General features: G+C 51.9%; 2 protein-coding genes across 18 annotated transcripts in view; one reads left to right on the top strand and one right to left on the bottom strand.

Moving 5' to 3' along the window:
- Zxdc (ZXD family zinc finger C) overlaps nt 1–6,476 on the top strand; it is a 30,460-nt gene extending 23,984 nt beyond the window's left edge. For 3 of the 8 annotated variants that reach the window (XM_074044500.1, XM_074044503.1, XM_074044514.1), the window contains 4 exons: nt 2,666–2,835; nt 3,028–3,081; nt 4,789–4,890; nt 6,012–6,476. In XM_074044500.1, coding sequence (XP_073900601.1) covers nt 2,666–2,835; nt 3,028–3,081; nt 4,789–4,890; nt 6,012–6,098 — 413 coding nt within the window. In that variant the 3' untranslated portion in view covers nt 6,099–6,476. Of the gene's footprint in view, nt 1–2,665; nt 2,836–3,027; nt 3,082–4,788; nt 4,891–6,011 lie in introns of those variants that run through there. The other 5 variants (XM_074044502.1, XM_020186351.2, XM_074044501.1 and 2 more) reach the window with 4 other exon arrangements.
- A 763-nt stretch (nt 6,477–7,239) lies between these two features.
- The window catches only part of Cfap100 (cilia and flagella associated protein 100), a 62,196-nt gene continuing 49,989 nt past the window's right edge, over nt 7,240–19,446 (bottom strand). For 7 of the 10 annotated variants that reach the window (XM_074044518.1, XM_074044521.1, XM_074044519.1 and 4 more), the window contains 12 exons: nt 19,094–19,286; nt 17,382–17,697; nt 17,033–17,113; nt 16,434–16,609; nt 16,082–16,123; nt 15,894–16,005; nt 13,353–13,401; nt 13,108–13,259; nt 10,928–11,063; nt 9,854–10,059; nt 8,860–8,953; nt 7,240–8,115 (listed from right to left, as the gene is read on the bottom strand). In XM_074044518.1, coding sequence (XP_073900619.1) covers nt 8,002–8,115; nt 8,860–8,953; nt 9,854–10,059; nt 10,928–11,063; nt 13,108–13,259; nt 13,353–13,401; nt 15,894–16,005; nt 16,082–16,123; nt 16,434–16,609; nt 17,033–17,113; nt 17,382–17,697; nt 19,094–19,286 — 1,671 coding nt within the window. In that variant the 3' untranslated portion in view covers nt 7,240–8,001. The other 3 variants (XM_074044523.1, XM_074044522.1, XM_074044525.1) reach the window with 2 other exon arrangements.

The following is a 19,446-nucleotide window of genomic DNA, read 5'->3' on the forward strand; positions in this document are numbered from 1 at the left end:
CAGCCCACACCTGTAATCCCAGTTTTTTAGGAGGCAGAGGCAGGAGGATCACAAGTTGGAAGGCCAGCGCAGGCAAAGGTAGTGAGACCTGTCTAAAAAACAAAATACAAACAAAGGACTGGGGGTGTGGCTCAAGTACAGAGCATTTGCCTAGCATGCATGGGGCTCTGGGTTCAACCCCCCAATACCTACCAAAAAAAAGAGAAAACACACATGAATCATTACAAATAATGAGTAGTCAGAAGGGTCAATAAGTAGCTAATTGTACAGTTATATTTTTCATAAATATATATATATATATATAATCAGTTTTTCTGCTACACTAGTCAGAAGATAATGAAAAAGTAGACTTCACCCCTACCGATTATAAAAGTAATAAAACTTGGGGTCAGTAGACAAATCATCTATGTATGGAAAAGGTCCCAGGTAAGTCCTGCTGAGTACTTGGCTGAAAATGCTCAATTCTACTTTATTCAGCTACTTAAAAAATTCTAAAGGAATTTAAAAGGGGCAGGGGAAGGACCCACCTGTCAATTTTAAGTTCATCTGGAAGGATAAAGAAGTGATCCAGCAGGCTGAGGAGGCTGATTGGTTAAAGTGGCTCAGATGCCCTGGAGTCAAGCGCAGGGTAGCATGAGCACAGCTGTGGTTTAGCAAAGGGTGAGTGTCCAGCATAAGTGGGACTGACTGGTCGTTTACTCCCAAAAAATAAAATAAATGGATTTGTCATGCACTTTCCCTTGCAACTCCACCACCCAGAAAATACTGCTGATGTTTCAGTATTAAGCATAAGACTTCTTAAAAACAATACACATTTTTATTAATAGCGTGAATACTTTTCCTTGTGAGTGAATACAGTTGCATGTTAAATTGTTTTAGTTGTGTGGGGCTTCCCATATCTGGAGCTATGAGAGTTAGGCTGAGCGTCCTTCCGCACAGAATAGCACAGGGTCTGAGGAGCTGTTTTCCCAAAACTCCCATGGATGGGAGGTCTGACTCGGGACACACAACAGGTGCAGAAGGGCACTGGTACTCAAAAATGCAATGGAACCACATCTCCCTGCACTGCATTGGAGCTGAATATGTGCTCCCCAGAAGTACCCTCACCCTCGCAATGACGGGATTAGTACTTGTACTTCAAAGAGAAAGGTCTCCTCACACACCAGGAGAAAACAGCAGACTGTGTGCCTGTGACCCTATGGTGCAAGCTTGTCTGCCCACTGTAATGGCCACAGACGAACACACTACGCTCAGGGTGCTGGCCCTGCAATAGGAGAGGCGGTCCTCTGGAGTGAGGGGAGCAAGCTGGGGAGGCAGCACGGGCTTTAGAGATCAGATGGCACTGCTATGGGCACAAGCTGCAGAGCCTGTCAGTTAACCCTGCTACCAAAAAGGCAGCAGTCCACTGCTATGGGTTAAAATGGACACAGAGTACAAAAATGAGTCAAACCTCTCCACACTCTCCCTCTTCCCCTTTGAGACCATTAGGAATTTTCAGAAAGAAATATTTTTTCAGAAATTTAGTGCTTTGTGTCACTTGTTTCTTTTTATTTTATTAAATTCAACAAAATTAAATTCTTGCATTACATCTACTTGTGTGATCATTGCTAATGCAGTTGTTTTTATAAGCCTCACATCGCTGAGCCCAGGCAGGCTGTGTGGACATGGCATTGAGGATGCTGAGCACACTGGTGCTTGCTGTGAGCCTTGCCTGCGCTGAGTGCTTACCGCAGGTACACTTACTCAGCCTACCAAACCTTTCCGAGCTGGGGACTGCTTCTGCTAGATTGCAGCTGGAAACACTTGAGACCCAGAGCTAAGTCGTTTACCCAAGGTCCCGGACCACAATTCACAGTGGGCCATGGATCTTCTCCGTATGTGCTCTCATCCCACACCAGGGCTTTCTGGTGCCCCCGGGGGCTAATCCTGGGTAGTAGAATGTTTTCCTCTCCTTCATGCTTCAGTATCTTTAAAAAAGTTTTATTAGCATAAATTAATTGTGCAAAGGGATTTCATTGTGATATAACATATAATGTGCTTTGATCAAATTCACTCAATCTATATTATTCTTTGTTAACCACATCCCTCCTCCCTCTTCCTTTTAAACAGTTTTTGGTGGTTTTCATTCTGCTACTTTCATTCATTTTTAAAGCATATGTTTTTAAAACCAGTGTAAAGACTTTTGAAAAAGAAACTAGACAAAAGCAAGTCTGAAAGATTATGAAATCACTTAGCCATGTGTCTGAGGTGCCAAAGGGTGGGATGTGATGACCTGCCTGCTTCCTTTCTCTCTTCCCTGGTTCTGTGGCTCCATGTCCTTAGTTGCACACAGTGGTATTCATGTCTTCGCCTGTCCAGAGCTGAGGGAGTTAGAGGAATGGGACCAGGCCTCTGCTCTCTAGGAATGAGTACCTTGGGTTTGATTGCAGTCTGGCAAATTATGTAGTATGTTTTTAAATTTTCTAATCAAAATCCTGGTGGGTTTATCTGCTTGTCTTGCCTTTTGCCTTGTGGTGTTCCTGCTGAGGGATTGTAAGTCAATCCAGCTGTATAGAATGACAGGTTACCAAAAAGCCATCTTCTCTGCATTGTGACCTCAGAGAGGGAAAGAGCCAGTAGAGCAAATATTATTGGAGGTGTCACTTTTTAATCTGTCTCATTTTAGGAGCCTCAGAGTCAACTCAAAGAAAAATGAAACGTGGCAAGATCAGTCCTCCTCCCTTCCATGCAGGCCAGAGCGTTTGTTTGTGTGGGAACCTTGGGGTTCCCAGTGGAAGTCTGCCAGGACCAGCTCCAACAGAAGGCATGCAGTGTGTCCAGATTCCGGTAATGCAGGTGGGAGCCACATGGATGTTCAGGTCTGCATGGCAGGCTGGGTGGAGGGGTGATACCATGTCTTATCCCCAGGTCCGCTGGAGACTACCACCACCCTCTCAGTGAAATGCCCTAACCCCCATCTAAACTTTCCCAAGTTCACGTCCACATCCCGGACATCTTAATTAACCCCACCCTCTCTCTTCTTCCCAGCCTGTCTCACTGCATCTGTGCAAGTTCTTGCCTTTATTAGGACTGACGCATCAGGTTTGTGGCACTGTTTTACCCCGTGTCTAGTTCTCCCACCTGGTCTGTCTTCTCCACCTCTATCTGAGGTGTAGACAGCCAGTACCTCTCTCCTGCCAAGGGCCTCCTGTGGCTTTTTTATGCAGGATAAAGTCTTGTTTGAGGCAGTCCAGGGTGGCTATGCCCTGCCCTGCTCCTCCCCAGAACTGATTCTCCTGTTGGAGCTTGGGTGAAGGGGCTCACAGCACACCCCTGGATGTAGCCTTTCTATGTTAAAGGTAGTGGGAAGGGCTTTTTTGTTTTTTCTGTATCTTCCACTTTCTTTCCTGTCTCACTGAATCACTGAAGGACAGGCGAGCAACCTTTTGGGGCTCAGCAGACAGCCTGCCAATGGGCTCCCACAGAGCACAGTTTGTTAACAGCCCCATGGACACCTACACTTCAGTCTTACTGCTGAGAGGCTGGATTGGCAGGGAAGGAAGGGATAAGAAGCTGAGGTTTCAGTCACAAGCACCTCTTTATTCCACATCACTGGGAGCTGTGAAATTACCCTGCTGCAAGCAGGTGCAATCACAGAGGCAGGCGACATCCAAGTACAGAGCAGGCCTGGTTCTGATGCTTAGGAGGAGCTTAAAAACAGGAGAGGTCCATGGGGTCAATATCCTGAGAGAAACTCGTGAAGGAAAGAGATAGGGCTGCAGTGGCTGTGCAGGATTCACAGGGCATGGGTAGGTGAGAGGGAGGCAGCCGGAGTGAAGGGTGAGCTGGAGAGGCAGGCAGTGAAGGGGGCTAAAGGAAACAAGAAGTAGGCAAGGGTTTGATGGGGAGTGAGGACTCAGGCTTGTCTGTGGAGATGAGCAGGAAAAAAATCCCTTCCAGGTTTGGGCCCAGAGCATCTTGGAACTTGTGAAGAAATAAGGAAGTCCCCAGAGATAGGGACTAGTGACCCATTCCAAGGGAGCACAACCAGAGAGGGCAAGTCAGAAGTGGAGAAGGCACTCCAGGAGTGGACCAGGGGCTTGAAGTGGGGAGACTGAAAGAAAGTAGTACCTCAGGCTGAAAAGCAACCAGTTGGAAAGGAAGTGCATGGGATGTTTTTAAGGAACACCTGAGTAAAGAGGTGTTTGAATCTCTCATCTGTCCCTCGCTGGCTAGTGTCTTGAGCAAGTTGCTTTAGCACACTGACCTCAGTTTGTCACCCATAATACGGAAACGGTAGTACCATGCTTGATCCTCGAGGCAGTGGGAGAATGGGGAGGCAGCAGTATAAGATGCTCAGTGTTGGGGTTGTGGGTGGCCATGGGCCGCATATGTGAAAGACAGGTGAACTGGATTGTGGGAGTCCTGGCATCCTCCCCCTCAGGGAGCCCCTATCTGTTCTGGACCCTTCCATCTGGGCTGTGGGAAAGCCCCTGGCATCCATGGGGAATTCAGGAACACCTGTAGAAGGAAATGAGGTGTTGGTGCTGAGGGGAGGGGTATGAGTGTGGGAATAACTGGGGAGTGGAGAGGAGCCAGATAGCAAAGAATTCCAGGCGCAGCAGACTAAACTTGGATCAAGGCAAGAGTGAGAGCCAGGCTGAGGGGCCAGTATCCCCCAACCCCTAGAATGTGGTGGGTGGTCCAGCTTTCCTGAGCATCACAGTAAAGGGATTTATCAGGGCAAAGTGCACAGTGGGGCTGTGTTGTTTAACATGTGAACAGTCTTTTCGGTGGTTGCCTCCCCAGGATGACCCCACAGGTGAAGGAATCTTGCCGCTGGCCCTCAGCCCACAGCCCTCTGCCTTCCACCCCTACTTCACCATGGATTTGCCTGTCTACGTCCTTCAGGTCTGGATGCCTACAACCCTCTTTTTTCTTGTTAAGACCGTTAATTGGGCTTCCCACATCAAGGGACAGGCCTGCGGACAGGCCAGCTGCTGCAGCAGGCCTGCTGTGGCATCTCCTTGGGTTGCTGGCCAGGGTGCTTTCTCTGCCTTTGGGAGAGGCAGTCAGAGGGGCAGCTCTGAGTGAAGCTCAGGTTGGCTGTCACTGCAGCTCCTGCTTGTGGACAAGGTGAAACATAATGTACTCATGACCTGCTTTATATTCAGAAATTCTAGTTACTTCTGTGGGAAGGGAAGCAAGTATCTGACCACCTTTTAACCTATAGGAGAAGACACCAGGCACATTCAGTAGTTATCATAGCTACGTGGTTAAGCTGAGAATAGGTGGCCATGATAATTCAGATTTGGGTATGTAGCTTACTGGATTTCCATCTCGTATCAGAACTCCCTACTCCACTGTGCCTGGCAAGCCCACTCATGAGACCATTCCTAAAGGAACGAGGTCCAACCTAATCAGTAGCCAAAAGATTGTTCACTGCAGCCTGGAATCTAATGATAACAAAGTGGGAGCATTCCTTCCAAAAGAGGAGGTGGGTGGAGTGTCCAGTGGAGGCTGTTGATGGTGCAAATGGTGATACCTGCTTTCTGGAGGGTTGCTCATGCAACACTAGACAAAGGTGATCTTGTTTTACAGAAAGATACGTGGTGCTTGAATCTGTGTGAGTACCTCAAGTGTGTGTAAGAAAAACCTGGAAAAACTTAATATTGAGTTCATTTTTGCTTACCATTTTTTAATGTTTGATGTTTCTTCTTCAAGGAACTTAGGTTCAAAACAAGGGAGGAATAGGATTGAGGGCATGGCTCAAGTGGTAGAGCACTTGCCTAGCATGTACAAGGCCCTGATTTCAAACTCCACTATTGTCAAAAAATAAAACAAGGGAGAAGCATGTCTTAAGAAAAATCAGATGCCTTATTACCACTGCCCTCCCCCACAACCAGGGTGCAGTTGCCTGTCCTGAGAAACTGTGGGACTGAGATGCAGGACCTGACCTCTGCACTGCCTCCCACTCTTTCCCTCCCTTCTTCCTCTATCTTCCTTTCTCACTGCTCTGCTTGATTTTGCAGGAGGTGTATCAGGCAACTGGAAGTGGTACTGGGCCCGAGGCTGCACAGGTACCAGGAAGCACTATCAACATGCGGGACCTTCAGTGACAGGGACCTTCAGTGACACCAGCCACAGCCTGAGCAAGACAAAACGCCACATCTCAGCTGCACCTGCCTGATACTTTAGATGATACGGTACAGGATCTGGGGAGACTCCACTTGGCTTCTGCTCAGAAGTCCAGCCTAGTTAATTATAGGCTCTTGGCTACATCTATAAAAATGTTTTCCTTCTGTTTTGTAAGGAGCCAGTTTGCATTGTACTCTTGGAAACTGCCTTTACAGGCAAGGGTCACCTTACCCAGGCTCTGTGTCCATGCCAAGCATGTGCATTAGAGCCTGGAATCCCCTTAGATGTTAATAGCAGGAAGCAGGGTAGGACACAGGCTTCCTGCTCAAGTACAACTCTGTAGTAAATCCAAACAGGGTCTTTTAGTTGTGTTTCAGCACTGTGGCCAAGAGAGATCTAGAAATCCCATTCTTTTCTGAGAGCTTATGGGACAGACCATTTCTCAGTACCTTGGGTGGTATTTGTGGGCGATTGGTTTTGCCACACTGCGGGCCAAAGAAGTCCTGTTGTCCCAGTAAAGCCAAATTTTGATCCATGTTCTAGCAGGGCAGACAGGCAGCTAGTTTTGGAAGAAAATGACTGGGAATGTACTGGCACCCATCAGTGGCCTGGTAATGAGCCCTCATTGTAGACCAGAAGTACAGCTTATAGTTGGGATGGAAGAGTTAAAAATTTTGAAATAATTTTTCTAAACTCCATGTTTGAACATTAATGTTAAATAGTATTTGACTATGGTTTATAAAGTGATGTTCTGTTGTAAATTATGTATAGGACTATAACGACACGTGTATACTTTGAGGTTGCAGATGTGCATAGAATACGTCCATGTATATTTTTACAGAGTAGGGTCTGTCTTGCAAAAGGAAACAAGTTGATTACCTTGCACATATTTATTTGTTAGTTAATAGACTGGACACAGGGTAACTCAGAATTGTTTTCTTTTTGCTTTGTGCCTTTTTTGAAGTATATCTTTATTCAGATGTTGTTTTGTTTCTGAGACTTGGGAATCATTCGAATTCTGCCCTTTCTGTATTTCTTTGTTTCTTGAATTTGAGGAGGAGGCCAAGTTAGAGGGAGTCCTTTCTTCATCCTTTTCTGGGTTGTCATCTGCCCAGGTGCTGCTTCCCACAAGGAGATTTGAAACCCATTTGAAAAAGTTCCTTTCCACAAATCTCTGCTGTGTCACAGACTAGAGTTCAGGGTTCAACTTGCCTGTATGTCATCAGGGCTCTCCTCCTTCCACAAGGAACCAGGCACCTTGTCACCTGCCCTGAGACCCCATCTCAGAGAGAGCCCCTGCCTTCTCCCATAACCCCCCAGTGAGTATCCACCATCAAGTGATGGGATTGGCTGTCCTAGTTCTAGACAAGGAGGCTCCCTGCTGAGAAGGGCCCAATTTTAGTGCAAATGAATAATAAAAGTTTTTGTATTGTCACACACCAAAAGTTTTCTCCTGGCTTAATTCAAGGGACTGTGTGTATGGTGTTGAGATATTTTTCCCCCTTTAGGTGGTAGTAATAACCCTTTCATCTACCTAGCTCACCACTGGCTTTTCTTCTGTCTTGTGGGATGGAATGGGTCCCACACCACCTCCCAATAGGGAATGGCCTTTGCTTCTCTCCATGCACTCTTTCAGATGGGAATCAAGATGGCACTCCTTCCCTCAGGCATGAGGAAATGACCAAAGAGAGGGCTGCTGAGCTGGGTAACCTGAGAGCTACTAGACTCCACAGAGACATGAGTTTATTTCACATGAATAAGGAAGCATAAAGAAGACCATGAGGGCAGAGTCAGGGTCCCTTCAGACCCAGCCCCGTTCCTGCCTCCAGTGCCAGCCAGCCTTCTCCCTGAGCCCTCAGCCGCTCCAGCTTGGGCCCTGCAAAACTAAGTGAAGAAGAACAGCATCTCCTCCTTATCCTTGTCCATCAGTGTGTGCTCAGACTTGTCCTTCACTCTTACAGCTGGGGGGCGGGAGCGGCACACGAGTTTCCTGCCTCTCTGTGGAGGAGATGAACTTGGTTAGCCTGCACTCGCTGAGTAGACTCCATGATGTCTGGGTGCCCAACTCTGAAACATCACTGAGCTTTTCCAAACACCTCTTGCAGGGACTTCTGAACACATAGTCTGGGAAATGCCAGGCTAAACTGAGTGGACCGGACCCATCCTCCGCTCTGGGACTGCATAGGAGACCCTGAAGTGTTCACCCTCCCCAAATGATAGCATGAACAGGCCCTTTAACAGAAAGTCTGCTTCCTGTCTCTTCAGGCCCATGCTTGTCTGCTTTAGGGCCTGCTTCCTTCTTGTTGCCAAGACCAGAAAGCAAGTGACTGCCTCAGCCCATTCACCATGGGGGTGAGACCTTAAGACCCAGCAAGAGGAGCCCCAGTGATGGGCAGTAAAACTGGCCTGGGGTCGGGCTAGGGTGTGAGTGGGGCAGTGGGACCCCAGGAGCTGAGCTTTTGGTGTCAGTTCTGTGATCTGAGGGCCTGCACCAGGCAGGGTGGGAGCTACCACCAGGCCTGCCTTAGCCAGGAGTGTATGCAAGAGGGAGGCCCATGGGCCTGGGCTGGCAGCTGGAGGAGGCATCCTAGGATGAAGTGGGTAGAGGTGCCTAGCTGTACCTGAAAGCAGCTGCCCCTTCCCTTGGCCTTAGTGATGCTGTCTGTGGAAGGATCTCAGAGGGGGGCACAGGTTAGGGGACCCTGGGACCCTCCCCAGAGTGATCTCAGGCACCCTTCCCACCTTCTTCTTGATCTCAGCCTGGGCCCGGGCCAGGGCCCGCTGCAAACGCTCCTCTTGCATCATCTTCTGCATCAGGGCCTTCTCTTCCCGCAGCCTGGGTGCAAGAGGCAGCTTGTGGGGTGGGGGCCCAGGAGGGACTGGACTCCTCCCGCACAGACCCCTCCAGGTCAGGTCAAGCCCTCCTGCATTTGTGGAAATTCTACCTCTGCCCTTCCTGCTAGCTAGGTCTCACCACTGCCCACAGCCTGAGCACCACTGCTTCTTGTAAGGCACCTAGCCCTGGGAAGGCCAGGCAGGGCCCTGGCTTCTGGGGGGTGGTGGTGATCTTAGGTTCTCAGCAGGCCACAAGTCCCTGATTCATGAGCCCACAGCTGTAATGGCTGGCACAAGCTAGGGCAGTGATCCTAGTTTCTTCCTGTTGCTGCTCCCACGCACCAAAAACCTTTGCCCACTCTGAGCAGGGTATGAGGAGATAACCCTGTGCTTGTGGGAAAGACAGATCTTTGCAGATGGCTGTGTTTCAGGGCTCCACATAGACAAGTATATGAATGACCCAGGCAGTGTACAGGCCGGAGGCCATGGCCTCATCTCAGCCGGGTTCCATTGGGCCTCCCCATGCCCCCTCTCACCCATTGTTATGACAGCAAGCTGGTATCCACACACTGCCACCACCCAGCCCTGCACTCAGCTACCCTTACCTCCAGCAAAGGGCTGCACCCATTTCCCCAGGTCCTAGCTCTGCCCTGATGTCCACACCCTCACTAACTCCCCCTCTTCTAGACCCCATCCCTTCTTCAACCCCTTGGCCCCAGTCACTTCCTTCAGCTGGTTGATCTCCCCCCTCCCCCCGGGTAGAGACCCTAGCCTCCAACTCCCAGCACAGAGCACTGGATCTGTGTCCTGGCTCAGGAACTCTGCAAGCGTGGGGGCCAAAGTCCCCTGTGCCCTGCACCAGGATGGACTGCAGCACGACAGAGGCCAGGTGACCACTCACCTTATGCGCCGCTCCCTCTCCTTGGCCTTTTCAGCCTGCTCGATCTTGACCTGAGGCACACGCTCCAGGTTCTCCAGCAGCTCATCCAGCTGGTGCTCCACAATGGTCAGCATCTGCACTGTGCCCAGGCTGGCTTCCTGCTGCGTGCTCACACAGTTTCGGTACACATCCAGCACCTTGTGGTTCAGGCTCTCCAGCAGCTTGTCCTACAGGGGTCAAGCCTCCAGCGGGTGGCTGCAGGTCTATGCCTCCTCCCTCCATGGCCTGCCTGCTCCAGCGCACATGGCTGTGGCATGCAGACAGACCTCCAGGATGGAGCAGTCACAGGCTGGAACAACTTATGTACCCGCCAAAATAGCCAAGCCTTTGGTCCCTCTGTGGTCAGACCACAGACTCACCTCATGTCCTGGCCCCTGCCCCAGATGCCTTGACAAGTCCATGGAGGTCCAGTCCCTTGCTCTAGGAAGCCCTGCACTGACCCAACTCCCCAAAGGGTTACATCCTATGTGGCCCTGGACAGATGGACTCCCCTGTCTGAGCCTATTCTGACATTTAGAAAATAGGTAACAGCTCCTGGCACATGAGTTCCATGTAAGTGACAGGTAAAAAGCCTCATCCAAGGCCTGGGCACATGACAGTGAAGGCCAGCCAAGGCAGTGACAGACCTGCCCATTGCTCACTGCTACCTGCCGTGGCCCTGGCCCAGTGCTAGCACAAAGTCCCTTGGCAGTGTTGTGATGAATCAGGAACTGAATGAATGAATTCGGATGAATCAGGTCTCAGGCATGGGGTGTGCAGGGCCCCTGGCCAGCCCATCCTTGCTGCCTAGTACCTGGTCCCCTCAGAATTCTCTCACCCTCCAGCCTGGCCTGAGGACATACCTGTCCCACACTTCAGAACCCAGTGTGTATGCTCAACTGCAGACAGATGGTGCATGGAAGAGCAAAGATACGAGGATGCATGGAGTGGGCAGCTGGCCAGCGCAGGCTTGAGTACTTGGAGGGTACCACTACAGAAGCGCTCCTGGATTAGGCGCACAGACCCTGGAGGTGGTGGCACCTCCTACCTGCCTACCTGCTGATCACCCTTGTACTCCCCGAAATGGAACACTCGGGCTTTAAGCTCCAGCTCGGCAGCTGACTCTTCCTCCTTGGCAATTGACATCATCATCGTTGTGATCCACTGCTTCAGCTGGTTGACCTCCCTGTCCCTGGATGGGGGTGGCAGAGTGCAGTTCACAAAAGGTTTCCCACACATACCCTCTGAGCCTGACCTGCTGAGCCCTGTCTGGGGGCTACAGGACCAGCAGTGCCAAGTGTCTGCCTGCCAGGGGGTGGGAAATTCAGGAGAAGCAGGGGTGAGGCTTGCCATCTTTGTGAAGCATTAGCCAGGGCTTCCCACAAGATGATGGAAAGGACAGAAGGCACCCTCTCTTTTCACTCGTCTCAGCAAAGAGCTTCTCGTCTCCCACCATTAAGTAGTTTAGCTGTAGTTTTTTGTGACGTTCACGAAGTTGGAGAAGTTCCTTTCCACTCCTAATTTGCTGAGTTTTCTCTATCCTGCAGGGGCGTTAGATTTTGTGAAATGCTTTTTCTTTGTTGATCTGATCATAGAACTTGTGTCCTTTAGCCTTTTGAAAGCAGGTCTACAGTAACTGATGTTTCAATGTGGAACCATCTTGCACATCTGGGGTAAATCCCACCTGGTGTGTATTTATTTGCTGAGGATTTTGGTGGCTCTTGAGACATGTTCTGTAATCCATATGTCTGGTTTGGGCATTAGGGTCATGCTGGCCTGCAGGATGAGTCAGGAAGTGGTCCCTCTGCTTCTGTCCTTTGCAAGAGGTTGCAGAAGTGCTGTAATTTCTCCCTTAAATGTTTCATAGAATTCACCAGTTAACCCATCTGGGCCGGGGACCTGACTCTGGGGGATGTTAGTATTTATTCAATTTCTTTAATAGATAGAGGTCTGTTCAGTTGTCTGCTTTATATTTTTCAAAAAAACATGATTTTGTTTTGTTTCCTGAGAAAGCATGGTTGAGTTCACAGAGATTAAATACACACAGGCTGTGACACCAAATGATGCTCCAGGGATGGCTTGGGGAGAGACCTGTCTTCTCCACAGTTTCTCTTCTCCCCCACTCCTCTGTGTACCTCCCAGCATTCCCAGAAAACACAGTCCTGCATGAGAGCTGGTGGATTCGCTTTACTCTGGAGACTCCCAGCTGTGTGCACCAGTGACCGTGGTCCATGGGACACAGAAGCCTTAGCTGTCTCCTACCTCAGGGCCTTTGCACTTGCTCCCTGAAGCCTCTTTCCTCGGGTCTGTGTGGCTGCCTATTTTGCCATCTCTCAGAATCATCCTGAACCACATAATGCTTGTCCTGGAAGGCTTCTCTGCTTCCTTTCATCAGCTGACAGCCTCCACTTCAGTCCCTTCCTCCTGTCACCATGTATCTAGTTCCACAAGTCAAATTGTGGGCCTTTGCATTGTGTCCTCTGCCATTGGATTTCAGTTCTGTGAGGACAGAGACTTCCTCGTCCTTGCAGGCCTTAGGCCCAGGCCTGACCCAGAAAAGATGTTCTATGTTTAGGAAGTTCATGGATGATTCCCTGAACCAGCCTCACCTAGTGCCCAGGGTGACCTTGCCCTGCTCAACTCTGCTGGACCCAGGGAGGGGTTGGCTTATGGTGACTGGGATGCATTGGCTTGTGGCCACACCTACTAGGAGGGACCCTAAGAGCCTTGGTGAGCTCCAGGTAGGAGCGTAGAAGAGCACCTGCCTTTCACTGCTGCACCTCTGACAGGACCTAGGAGTTGGAGTTTCTCCAGGATCCTTCCAGAACCCTGGCCCCCTTGCAATGCTTGACAAGTACACATACCTCCTGCCTCCAAGAGGCCCTTTCTGGCTCCTTCCAGGCCTGTCCCCAGACCCTGCCCAGCTCAGCCTGACCCAGCCTGTGGAACAGCCCTGCCTCATCTGCCCTATAGCTCATGCTGCACCTCCAGCAGCCCCAGCAAGGGCGGGAGGATGCCCTCCCCAGCAGCCCCCTTGGAAAAGGGACAGGAGGCCTGGCCTGCCAACTTCTGTGCCAGGGCCCCAGCCGACTGCTATGCCAGGACCCTCCTTCCTGCCCCAGCCTCACTCAATGGCCCAGGGTCTGGATGCAGACCCAGAGGGTGATGGGGTCCCATGGTTTGGTTCCCAGGCTGGGGGCCAGCAGGGGAGGGTACGCTTGCAGCGTGGGACCTACATGCGACTCTGTGTGTTTTTCAGGGTAAGGTTCAGATCTTCCAAGGTCTCCTCCATCTCCTGCGTGTTCTGAATAAGTGACAGGTTCTGCTCCTCCAGCTTTGTGAAGATGTCCAGGAGCTGCTGGGGCTCAGTGAAGTACAGTGGCAGCTCCTGCAGGGAAGGACGGGGCTGGGATTGGAGTGGGGGCAGGGACAGGAGGCCACTAAAGGGCGGCAGAGTGGAGGGTAGAATTGAGCTACAGACCTCCCAGTCGCTATCTGTGTCATCCCGTGATAGCAGGGTACAGGTGGACCTGCAGGAATACAGCCGGGTCAAGGTGTCCAAAACCAGCCTGGGCGCCAGTGAAGCATCTCCTCCCACAGTTTTGCCCAGATGTGGCACCAGCCCCCTAAGGGCTCTGCAGCTATCACTGCAGCCAGGGGACACTCAAAATTCAATCAGCAGTTCTCACTCCTCACCTCCTCCACCACAACCCTGAAGTAGTTACTCTGTTCCTATCCTATCAGCTCATTCCTCATTCCTTCCTCTCTCTCTGTCTCTCTCTCTCTCTTCCTCTCTCTTTCTCTCTTTTTCTCCCCCTCTTCCCCTCTCCCTCTTTCCCCTTCTCCCTCTTTCCCCTTCTCCCTCTGTGTCACACACACACCTACCTGTGCCCCTCCATTCAGGACAAGGACTGACCTTTCCAAGGCCCAGCCTGGCTTTCTAGGCACCTGGCAGTGAGCTGGCCCTACCAGCTCACATGTGGATCCTACCTCAGGGACTTTGCACCTGCGTTCCCCCTACCAGGACTGCCCCTTTCCTTACCATTTGTTTCCTGAGTGCTACCTCTGAGGCCTTTCCCTCCTTGCCCCATCTCAATTGGGTCTCCACAGCTGTCCTGATGGCTCCATTCAGCTATGGGGCCATGCAGGGCTTTTTCCAGCTGCCCCTGGGCAGCACCTCACAGAGACAAGGGCCTATCCTGGGCCAGCCCATCAGGGTTCAAGAAGGTTGTGTGGTCCTGGAGTACTCAGTGTGGCAGCCTTTCATTGGGCTCCAGCCTGCTCCAGCTCAGGCCTCAGTCCAGGGTGAGCAGCTTGTGCTGGCTGAGGGGCAGGCAGGGCAGCTCACTGCCAGACGGGGCTTGGTGCATCAGGCCCTGATCCACCTGGAGTGGAAGGGCAAGGCCCTGTGAGAGCCCTGGTGGGACAGCAAAGGCTGTCGGAGAAGAAGTCTGACTGTAGCTAAAGCCCTTGCCAGGCCTGAGCCTCATCACTACACACACACACTGGTGCCAGTGTTGTGGTGAGGGATTTGTTGGTGTTGATCATAGCCAGCCACCTGCTCAAGGCTCCTATAGGGCACGGCTGTCTGACAAGATGCCTTCCTGAGAGTCCCCCCTCCAGAAGGATGTAGCCTGGGTATGCTTGCCCAACTGTACTCAAAGGCTCTGGTCAACTGGCTAATAGGTAGCAGGACCAAGATTCAAAGCAAGGATAGTGTGATCCCAGACCTGTGTTCTCAATGACTGTCCCAACACTGACCTCCAGGGCTCAGGGGTCGCAATGCATAGCTAATGTCTCAGGACCTGCTGTCCACACTGACCTGGGAATAATCACCTCCAGCCCCCAACTTGGGTCACAGAGGCCACAGTTAACATGTGGAATCCATGTCAATAATGGTGGCTGCTCTCCATAGGCCTGACCACAATGCGTAAGGAGAAAGGGAGCTTAGGAACAGGTAGAGCCTCCCCAGCATTGGTGTGGGACCTGGAAGGCTGAGGGTGACTGATGTGCACATGGTGTGGTGCACAGGAACAGGTTGGGGACAGAATCATAGAAGGGGTCCAGGTGCTCCTAGAGCAGGGACGACAAAGGTGGGACATAGGAGTGATGAACAGAGCTTCAACCTGGTGTGGTGAAGAGGGGAGGCCTGGACCCCAATGCCCACTTCTCCCCATGCCCACCACCACTACCCTCATCCAAGGCAGTACACCATGAAACTTCCAGAAGAAAACAGAATATTTCACTGACTTTGGAGTTGGCAAAGATTTCTTAAACAGGGTACAAAACATACCAACCACAAGTGAAGAGAATGGTAGGTGGGGCTTACTAATTTAAAGAGTTCCTGTTCCTCAAAAGACGATGTTAAAAGTGGTTGGATAAGACTGTGTCTGGGAGGAGCTATTTGTGCTGCGCTGGTGCAGAGGGCTGCCCCCGGGACACAGAAAGGTTTAACAGGATGGAAAGCAAAAGCCAGACCTCCACAAATGGGAACATCAAGTGCCAATAAAGAGGAAATTACTCATACTGGTGATCATCAGGAAGATGTCACTGAAATCACAAAGATGCCCACAGTCACCCTAATCTTTTTATTTTCTATACTCTGGTGCTCTGACACCAGAGCCATGCTGACCATGGGGGGCCAGGGTAAAGGACTTGCCCTGGAGCGTACTTTCCAAGGCAAACCGCCCTCCCTAGTTCCACCTCAGTGCCCTATTTTATTAATGGGCACTCACACTATACCCAGCTTTATCACCCCAGGGACAGAACCAGACACCCAGGGACAGCCCCATGCCCTGAGGCCCCAAAGTTGTTCATCCTGCCCCATCCTCAACCTCCCCACTCCACCTCCACTGTCCATCTCAGGGAATCACGGCCCCCTCCACCTCCTAGCCCACCCTGCACTCCCTCAGTGTCTCCTCCCTTGGGAATCTGAGAAGCTGGTTTTCAGTGGCTGTGGTCTCCCCATCTGTTGGCCTTTGCTGACCACCAGGCCCTTCCAAGCCCCCAGAAAGCCACTCACCCTTCGGCATCACTAGGCATGCTGGGCTGGCTGTCCTGTTGATAGATGGTGCTGCTGGACGGGACCATGTCCAGCTGCAGAGTCTTTGTGGGCTTCTTCACGACTGGAGACTCTGGAGGAAGCAGGCCCAGGTTTCCATGCAACCTGAGCTGGGATGCAGGGTCCCTCCACGTGGGCCAGCCACATACCTCTGTTCCTCGGGGAAGTCATCTTGATCTTACTCCAAGGTCCTAAAGGAAGCAAACAAGGGACCCTGGGTGGCCTCAGCTGGGCCCAAGCTTCAGCAAGGCAGCTTGTGCTCACAGCCTCACCTGGCTGTGCCTCAAAAGAGGAAGAGAAGCCTCAGGAGGTAAAGCTTGGTTTGAATTCAGAGCCCAGTGTTCCCCTGTGAAGACTTGGGCTGAGCCACCTGAGTGGTTAAGGGGTAGCACTGCCCTATTGGTAGAAAGGGCTGCCAGGACCTCATGCCTGTAGGGCCTCTGGCAGCTGTGCACCACTAGCAGAGCCAATCCCCAGGGACCCCATTGTCTTTTCCACTACCTTTGTCCACTACTGAGGAGGACTTGCTGCCCATGAGGATCGCTGCGACCTCTCTGGTCTTTTTGAGAGCCAAGTGCTTCTTCTGCTCTTCCAACCACTCCTTGGGTGAGAGCTTATACAGGAAATCCTTATAGAGTTTGCATTGCTGCAGGCTGTCTTCAAATTTGGAGATTTCGCTAGGTAGATCAGGGTGTGGAGGGGAGGGAGGGAGGGTAGATCAGGCTATGCCCACTGCTGGGTCAAGTCTGGGTGGGGTCCTTACTCTGGAGAGCAGGCACAGAAGCCCTGATAATGGAAAGACTTCTGCCCTGCAGGGACCAGGGTTGGTCCCCTGTGACCTGCAGGAATCTGTCTGCCTTAAGGGTTGGCTGCAGCTCTCCCAGGCTGGAGCCTAGAAGCCTCTAAACTGTGCTGGCCCTGGTGGTGTGGACTTTGACTCTCTCTTAGCCTCAGGCCTCCTCTGTAAAATGGGCAACAGCCTCCCTCAGGACCTTGGGTCCCTGTGAGGTCACTGGTGCTAGGATCCCTGTGGCTGTGGGTGAGGGGACAGAGGAAAACGGGACAGACCGGTCATAGGCCAGCATGCTCTCTGTCCTCACCTCTTGAGATTCATGATCTGAGTGGTGAGGTCCCGGATTTCAGTGATCTTCTCCATCTTGGCTTTGGTCTCCTTCTCAGCCCTGAGGGAGGGGTGGGGATCAGGAGGTCAAATATAGGCAATTAAAGCCACCCAGTCATGAGACACCAGCTGGAGCACCTGCAAAGGGTGGCCAGGCTCAGGACAGAGCTGGAGGAGGGCGAGAGGGTACAAGGCAGGAATGGGGCCTAACCAGGCCTCAGGGCGCGGAGTTCAACTGAGGCTGGGTTGGACAGGTGCCAGGGGGTGGACACAGGCCCAAGGACACAGAAGGGCTGGTGTCACTGGGCAGGCTGGGGCCACAGGCTCACATTTTCATGGCCTGCACTGAGCTGCGATCATTCTCTCTGAGGAACTCGTCAAACAAGGTGGCGTCCTTTGCCAGGGACCTCTCTGCCCTCTCCAGCCTGGTCTCCTCCTGTGTCGCCAGCATCTCCAGCCGCTGGATCTCGTTCCGCTTCATCTCCAGGGCATACTGAGGTGGCCAGCAGAGCTGGTCGTAGCACCCTGCCCAGACCAGCTCCCAGCAGGAGGCCCTCCCCAAGTGTGACTGGCCTACCTGAATGAGGAACATCTCCCGCTTCTGACTCACATAGTCGCTCAACCTCTCTGGCTCTACTTTCTTCTCTGCAATTGAGAGCAGGGAGGCGAGTGGGAGCGAGAGGCCCAACCCTCACTGAGGACAGGCACTCACCATGTCTGCAGAGAAGCCCTGCAGGGCTCCAGGCAGGTCCCTGCTACCTGCCCAGGGTGTCACAGGGACATGGGTGGGGCAGGGAGTGCTTTGGTCACCTGTCACCAGCAAAAAAGGGAGAAGACTCCCCCAGTATACAGCCAGCCCTCCAGATCCCTGGATTCTCCATTCTTGAGTTCTACCAAACATGAATCAGAAATATTCAGAAAAAATGCATCTGATGATACAGTCTAACAGCTTTTCTAAAGCCGCAGGTACCAGAGGCAGTCTACAGATGGTGTAAAGTACACAGGAGGGTCACACACCATCCTGTGTAAGGGAATTAAGTATCATGGATTTTGGTATTGGGAGGGGAGCTGGGATACCGAGGGAGGACTGTATCACAGTACAGTCTTGAGCTACTCAGGTCCCTGAGGAAGGAATCCTACAACACAGACGCCCAGCCTGCACCTACCTGTCCCACTCTGGGGAACGGAGGGAAGAGGCTGAGCAAGGTGGCAGCTGGGGACCCTGCCATGTGTTATATTCACTCAGTGCCCTGTAGCCCACTGTGTGCCAGGGCTCTGATCCCAACTGCTTCTTTCTAGCTTTTTAGTGATTGGTGGGTAGAGTTTTAATACATATTCAGTACTCAAGATTCTCCTACTGGGTAATAACAGCACACACGCGTGCGTACAGACACAAAGGGGTGGCATAACTGGCCATGACCGTGTCTCTGTGAGATGCTGAGTGGTGATCGGGACCAGGAAATCCAGCTCCAGACCCATCCTCCTTACCCAGAATTAAAATACTTGTTTGCTATGATGATTATTATTGGGGTTTTGAACTCTACCATTTGACCCACACCCCAGCTTTTTTTTTTTTTTTTTTTTTCAGATAGGGTCTGGCATTTTTTGCCTGGGCCCAGGCTAGGACAGCAATCTTTCTACCTCCTCAGTATCTGAGATTACAGGCATGAGCCACAGAGTTGGGTCTCTGTTTACTTACTTATTTTTGCTGTCCTAAAGATGGAACCCAGGGCCTCTGCATACTAGGCAAGAGCTGTGACAATGGACCACTGCCCCACTCCACCCCCAGCCCTAAACTGACTGTGTTATGTACTGTATGGCTGCACCTTCTGCCTGCAGTCCACATTCAGAATGTACACACTATCGGGTCAAGAGCTCTTCCATCTCAGCCCATCTGGACCGAGCTTTTCCAGGTGCAAAGGGGGAACTATGCAGAGGAGGCGAGTGGCTGAAGGCTCCGTGGAGCGTGCAGGCTTCCCAGGCCGGCAAGTACCAGGTGTGGCTGCCCCAGGTCCCCAGCCCGTGAGAGTGGGGGCGGCACCTTTGGTCATGGCTAGCTTCCAGGCAGTGTTGTCACGGATGGTGCTCAGCTGCTCAGCCTCAGCCTGCAGCTCCTGGTCCTCTGTCTCCTCTTCCAGCTCCAGCTCCCGGCGGAGGCTGCTGTGCCTGGCGCACACCTTGGAGGAATAGGTCATCTTCTGGTGCACCCGCAGACTCTTCTTCTGCTCGCGCTCCTGGGGACAACAGGATGGTCAGATGTGGCCCAGGCTCCTTCCCCACCCAATGTCTCTCCAGTGTGCTCCCCCAGGCCATGATGGAGTCCTAAACACAACTGCTCCGGGGTCAGAGCAGAGTGGGCAGGGAGGCTCCTGGGAAACCTACTGTCACCCCAGG

This window comes from Castor canadensis, chromosome 10 (assembly GCF_047511655.1).
Source record: "Castor canadensis chromosome 10, mCasCan1.hap1v2, whole genome shotgun sequence".
Classification (NCBI taxonomy): domain Eukaryota; kingdom Metazoa; phylum Chordata; class Mammalia; order Rodentia; family Castoridae; genus Castor; species Castor canadensis.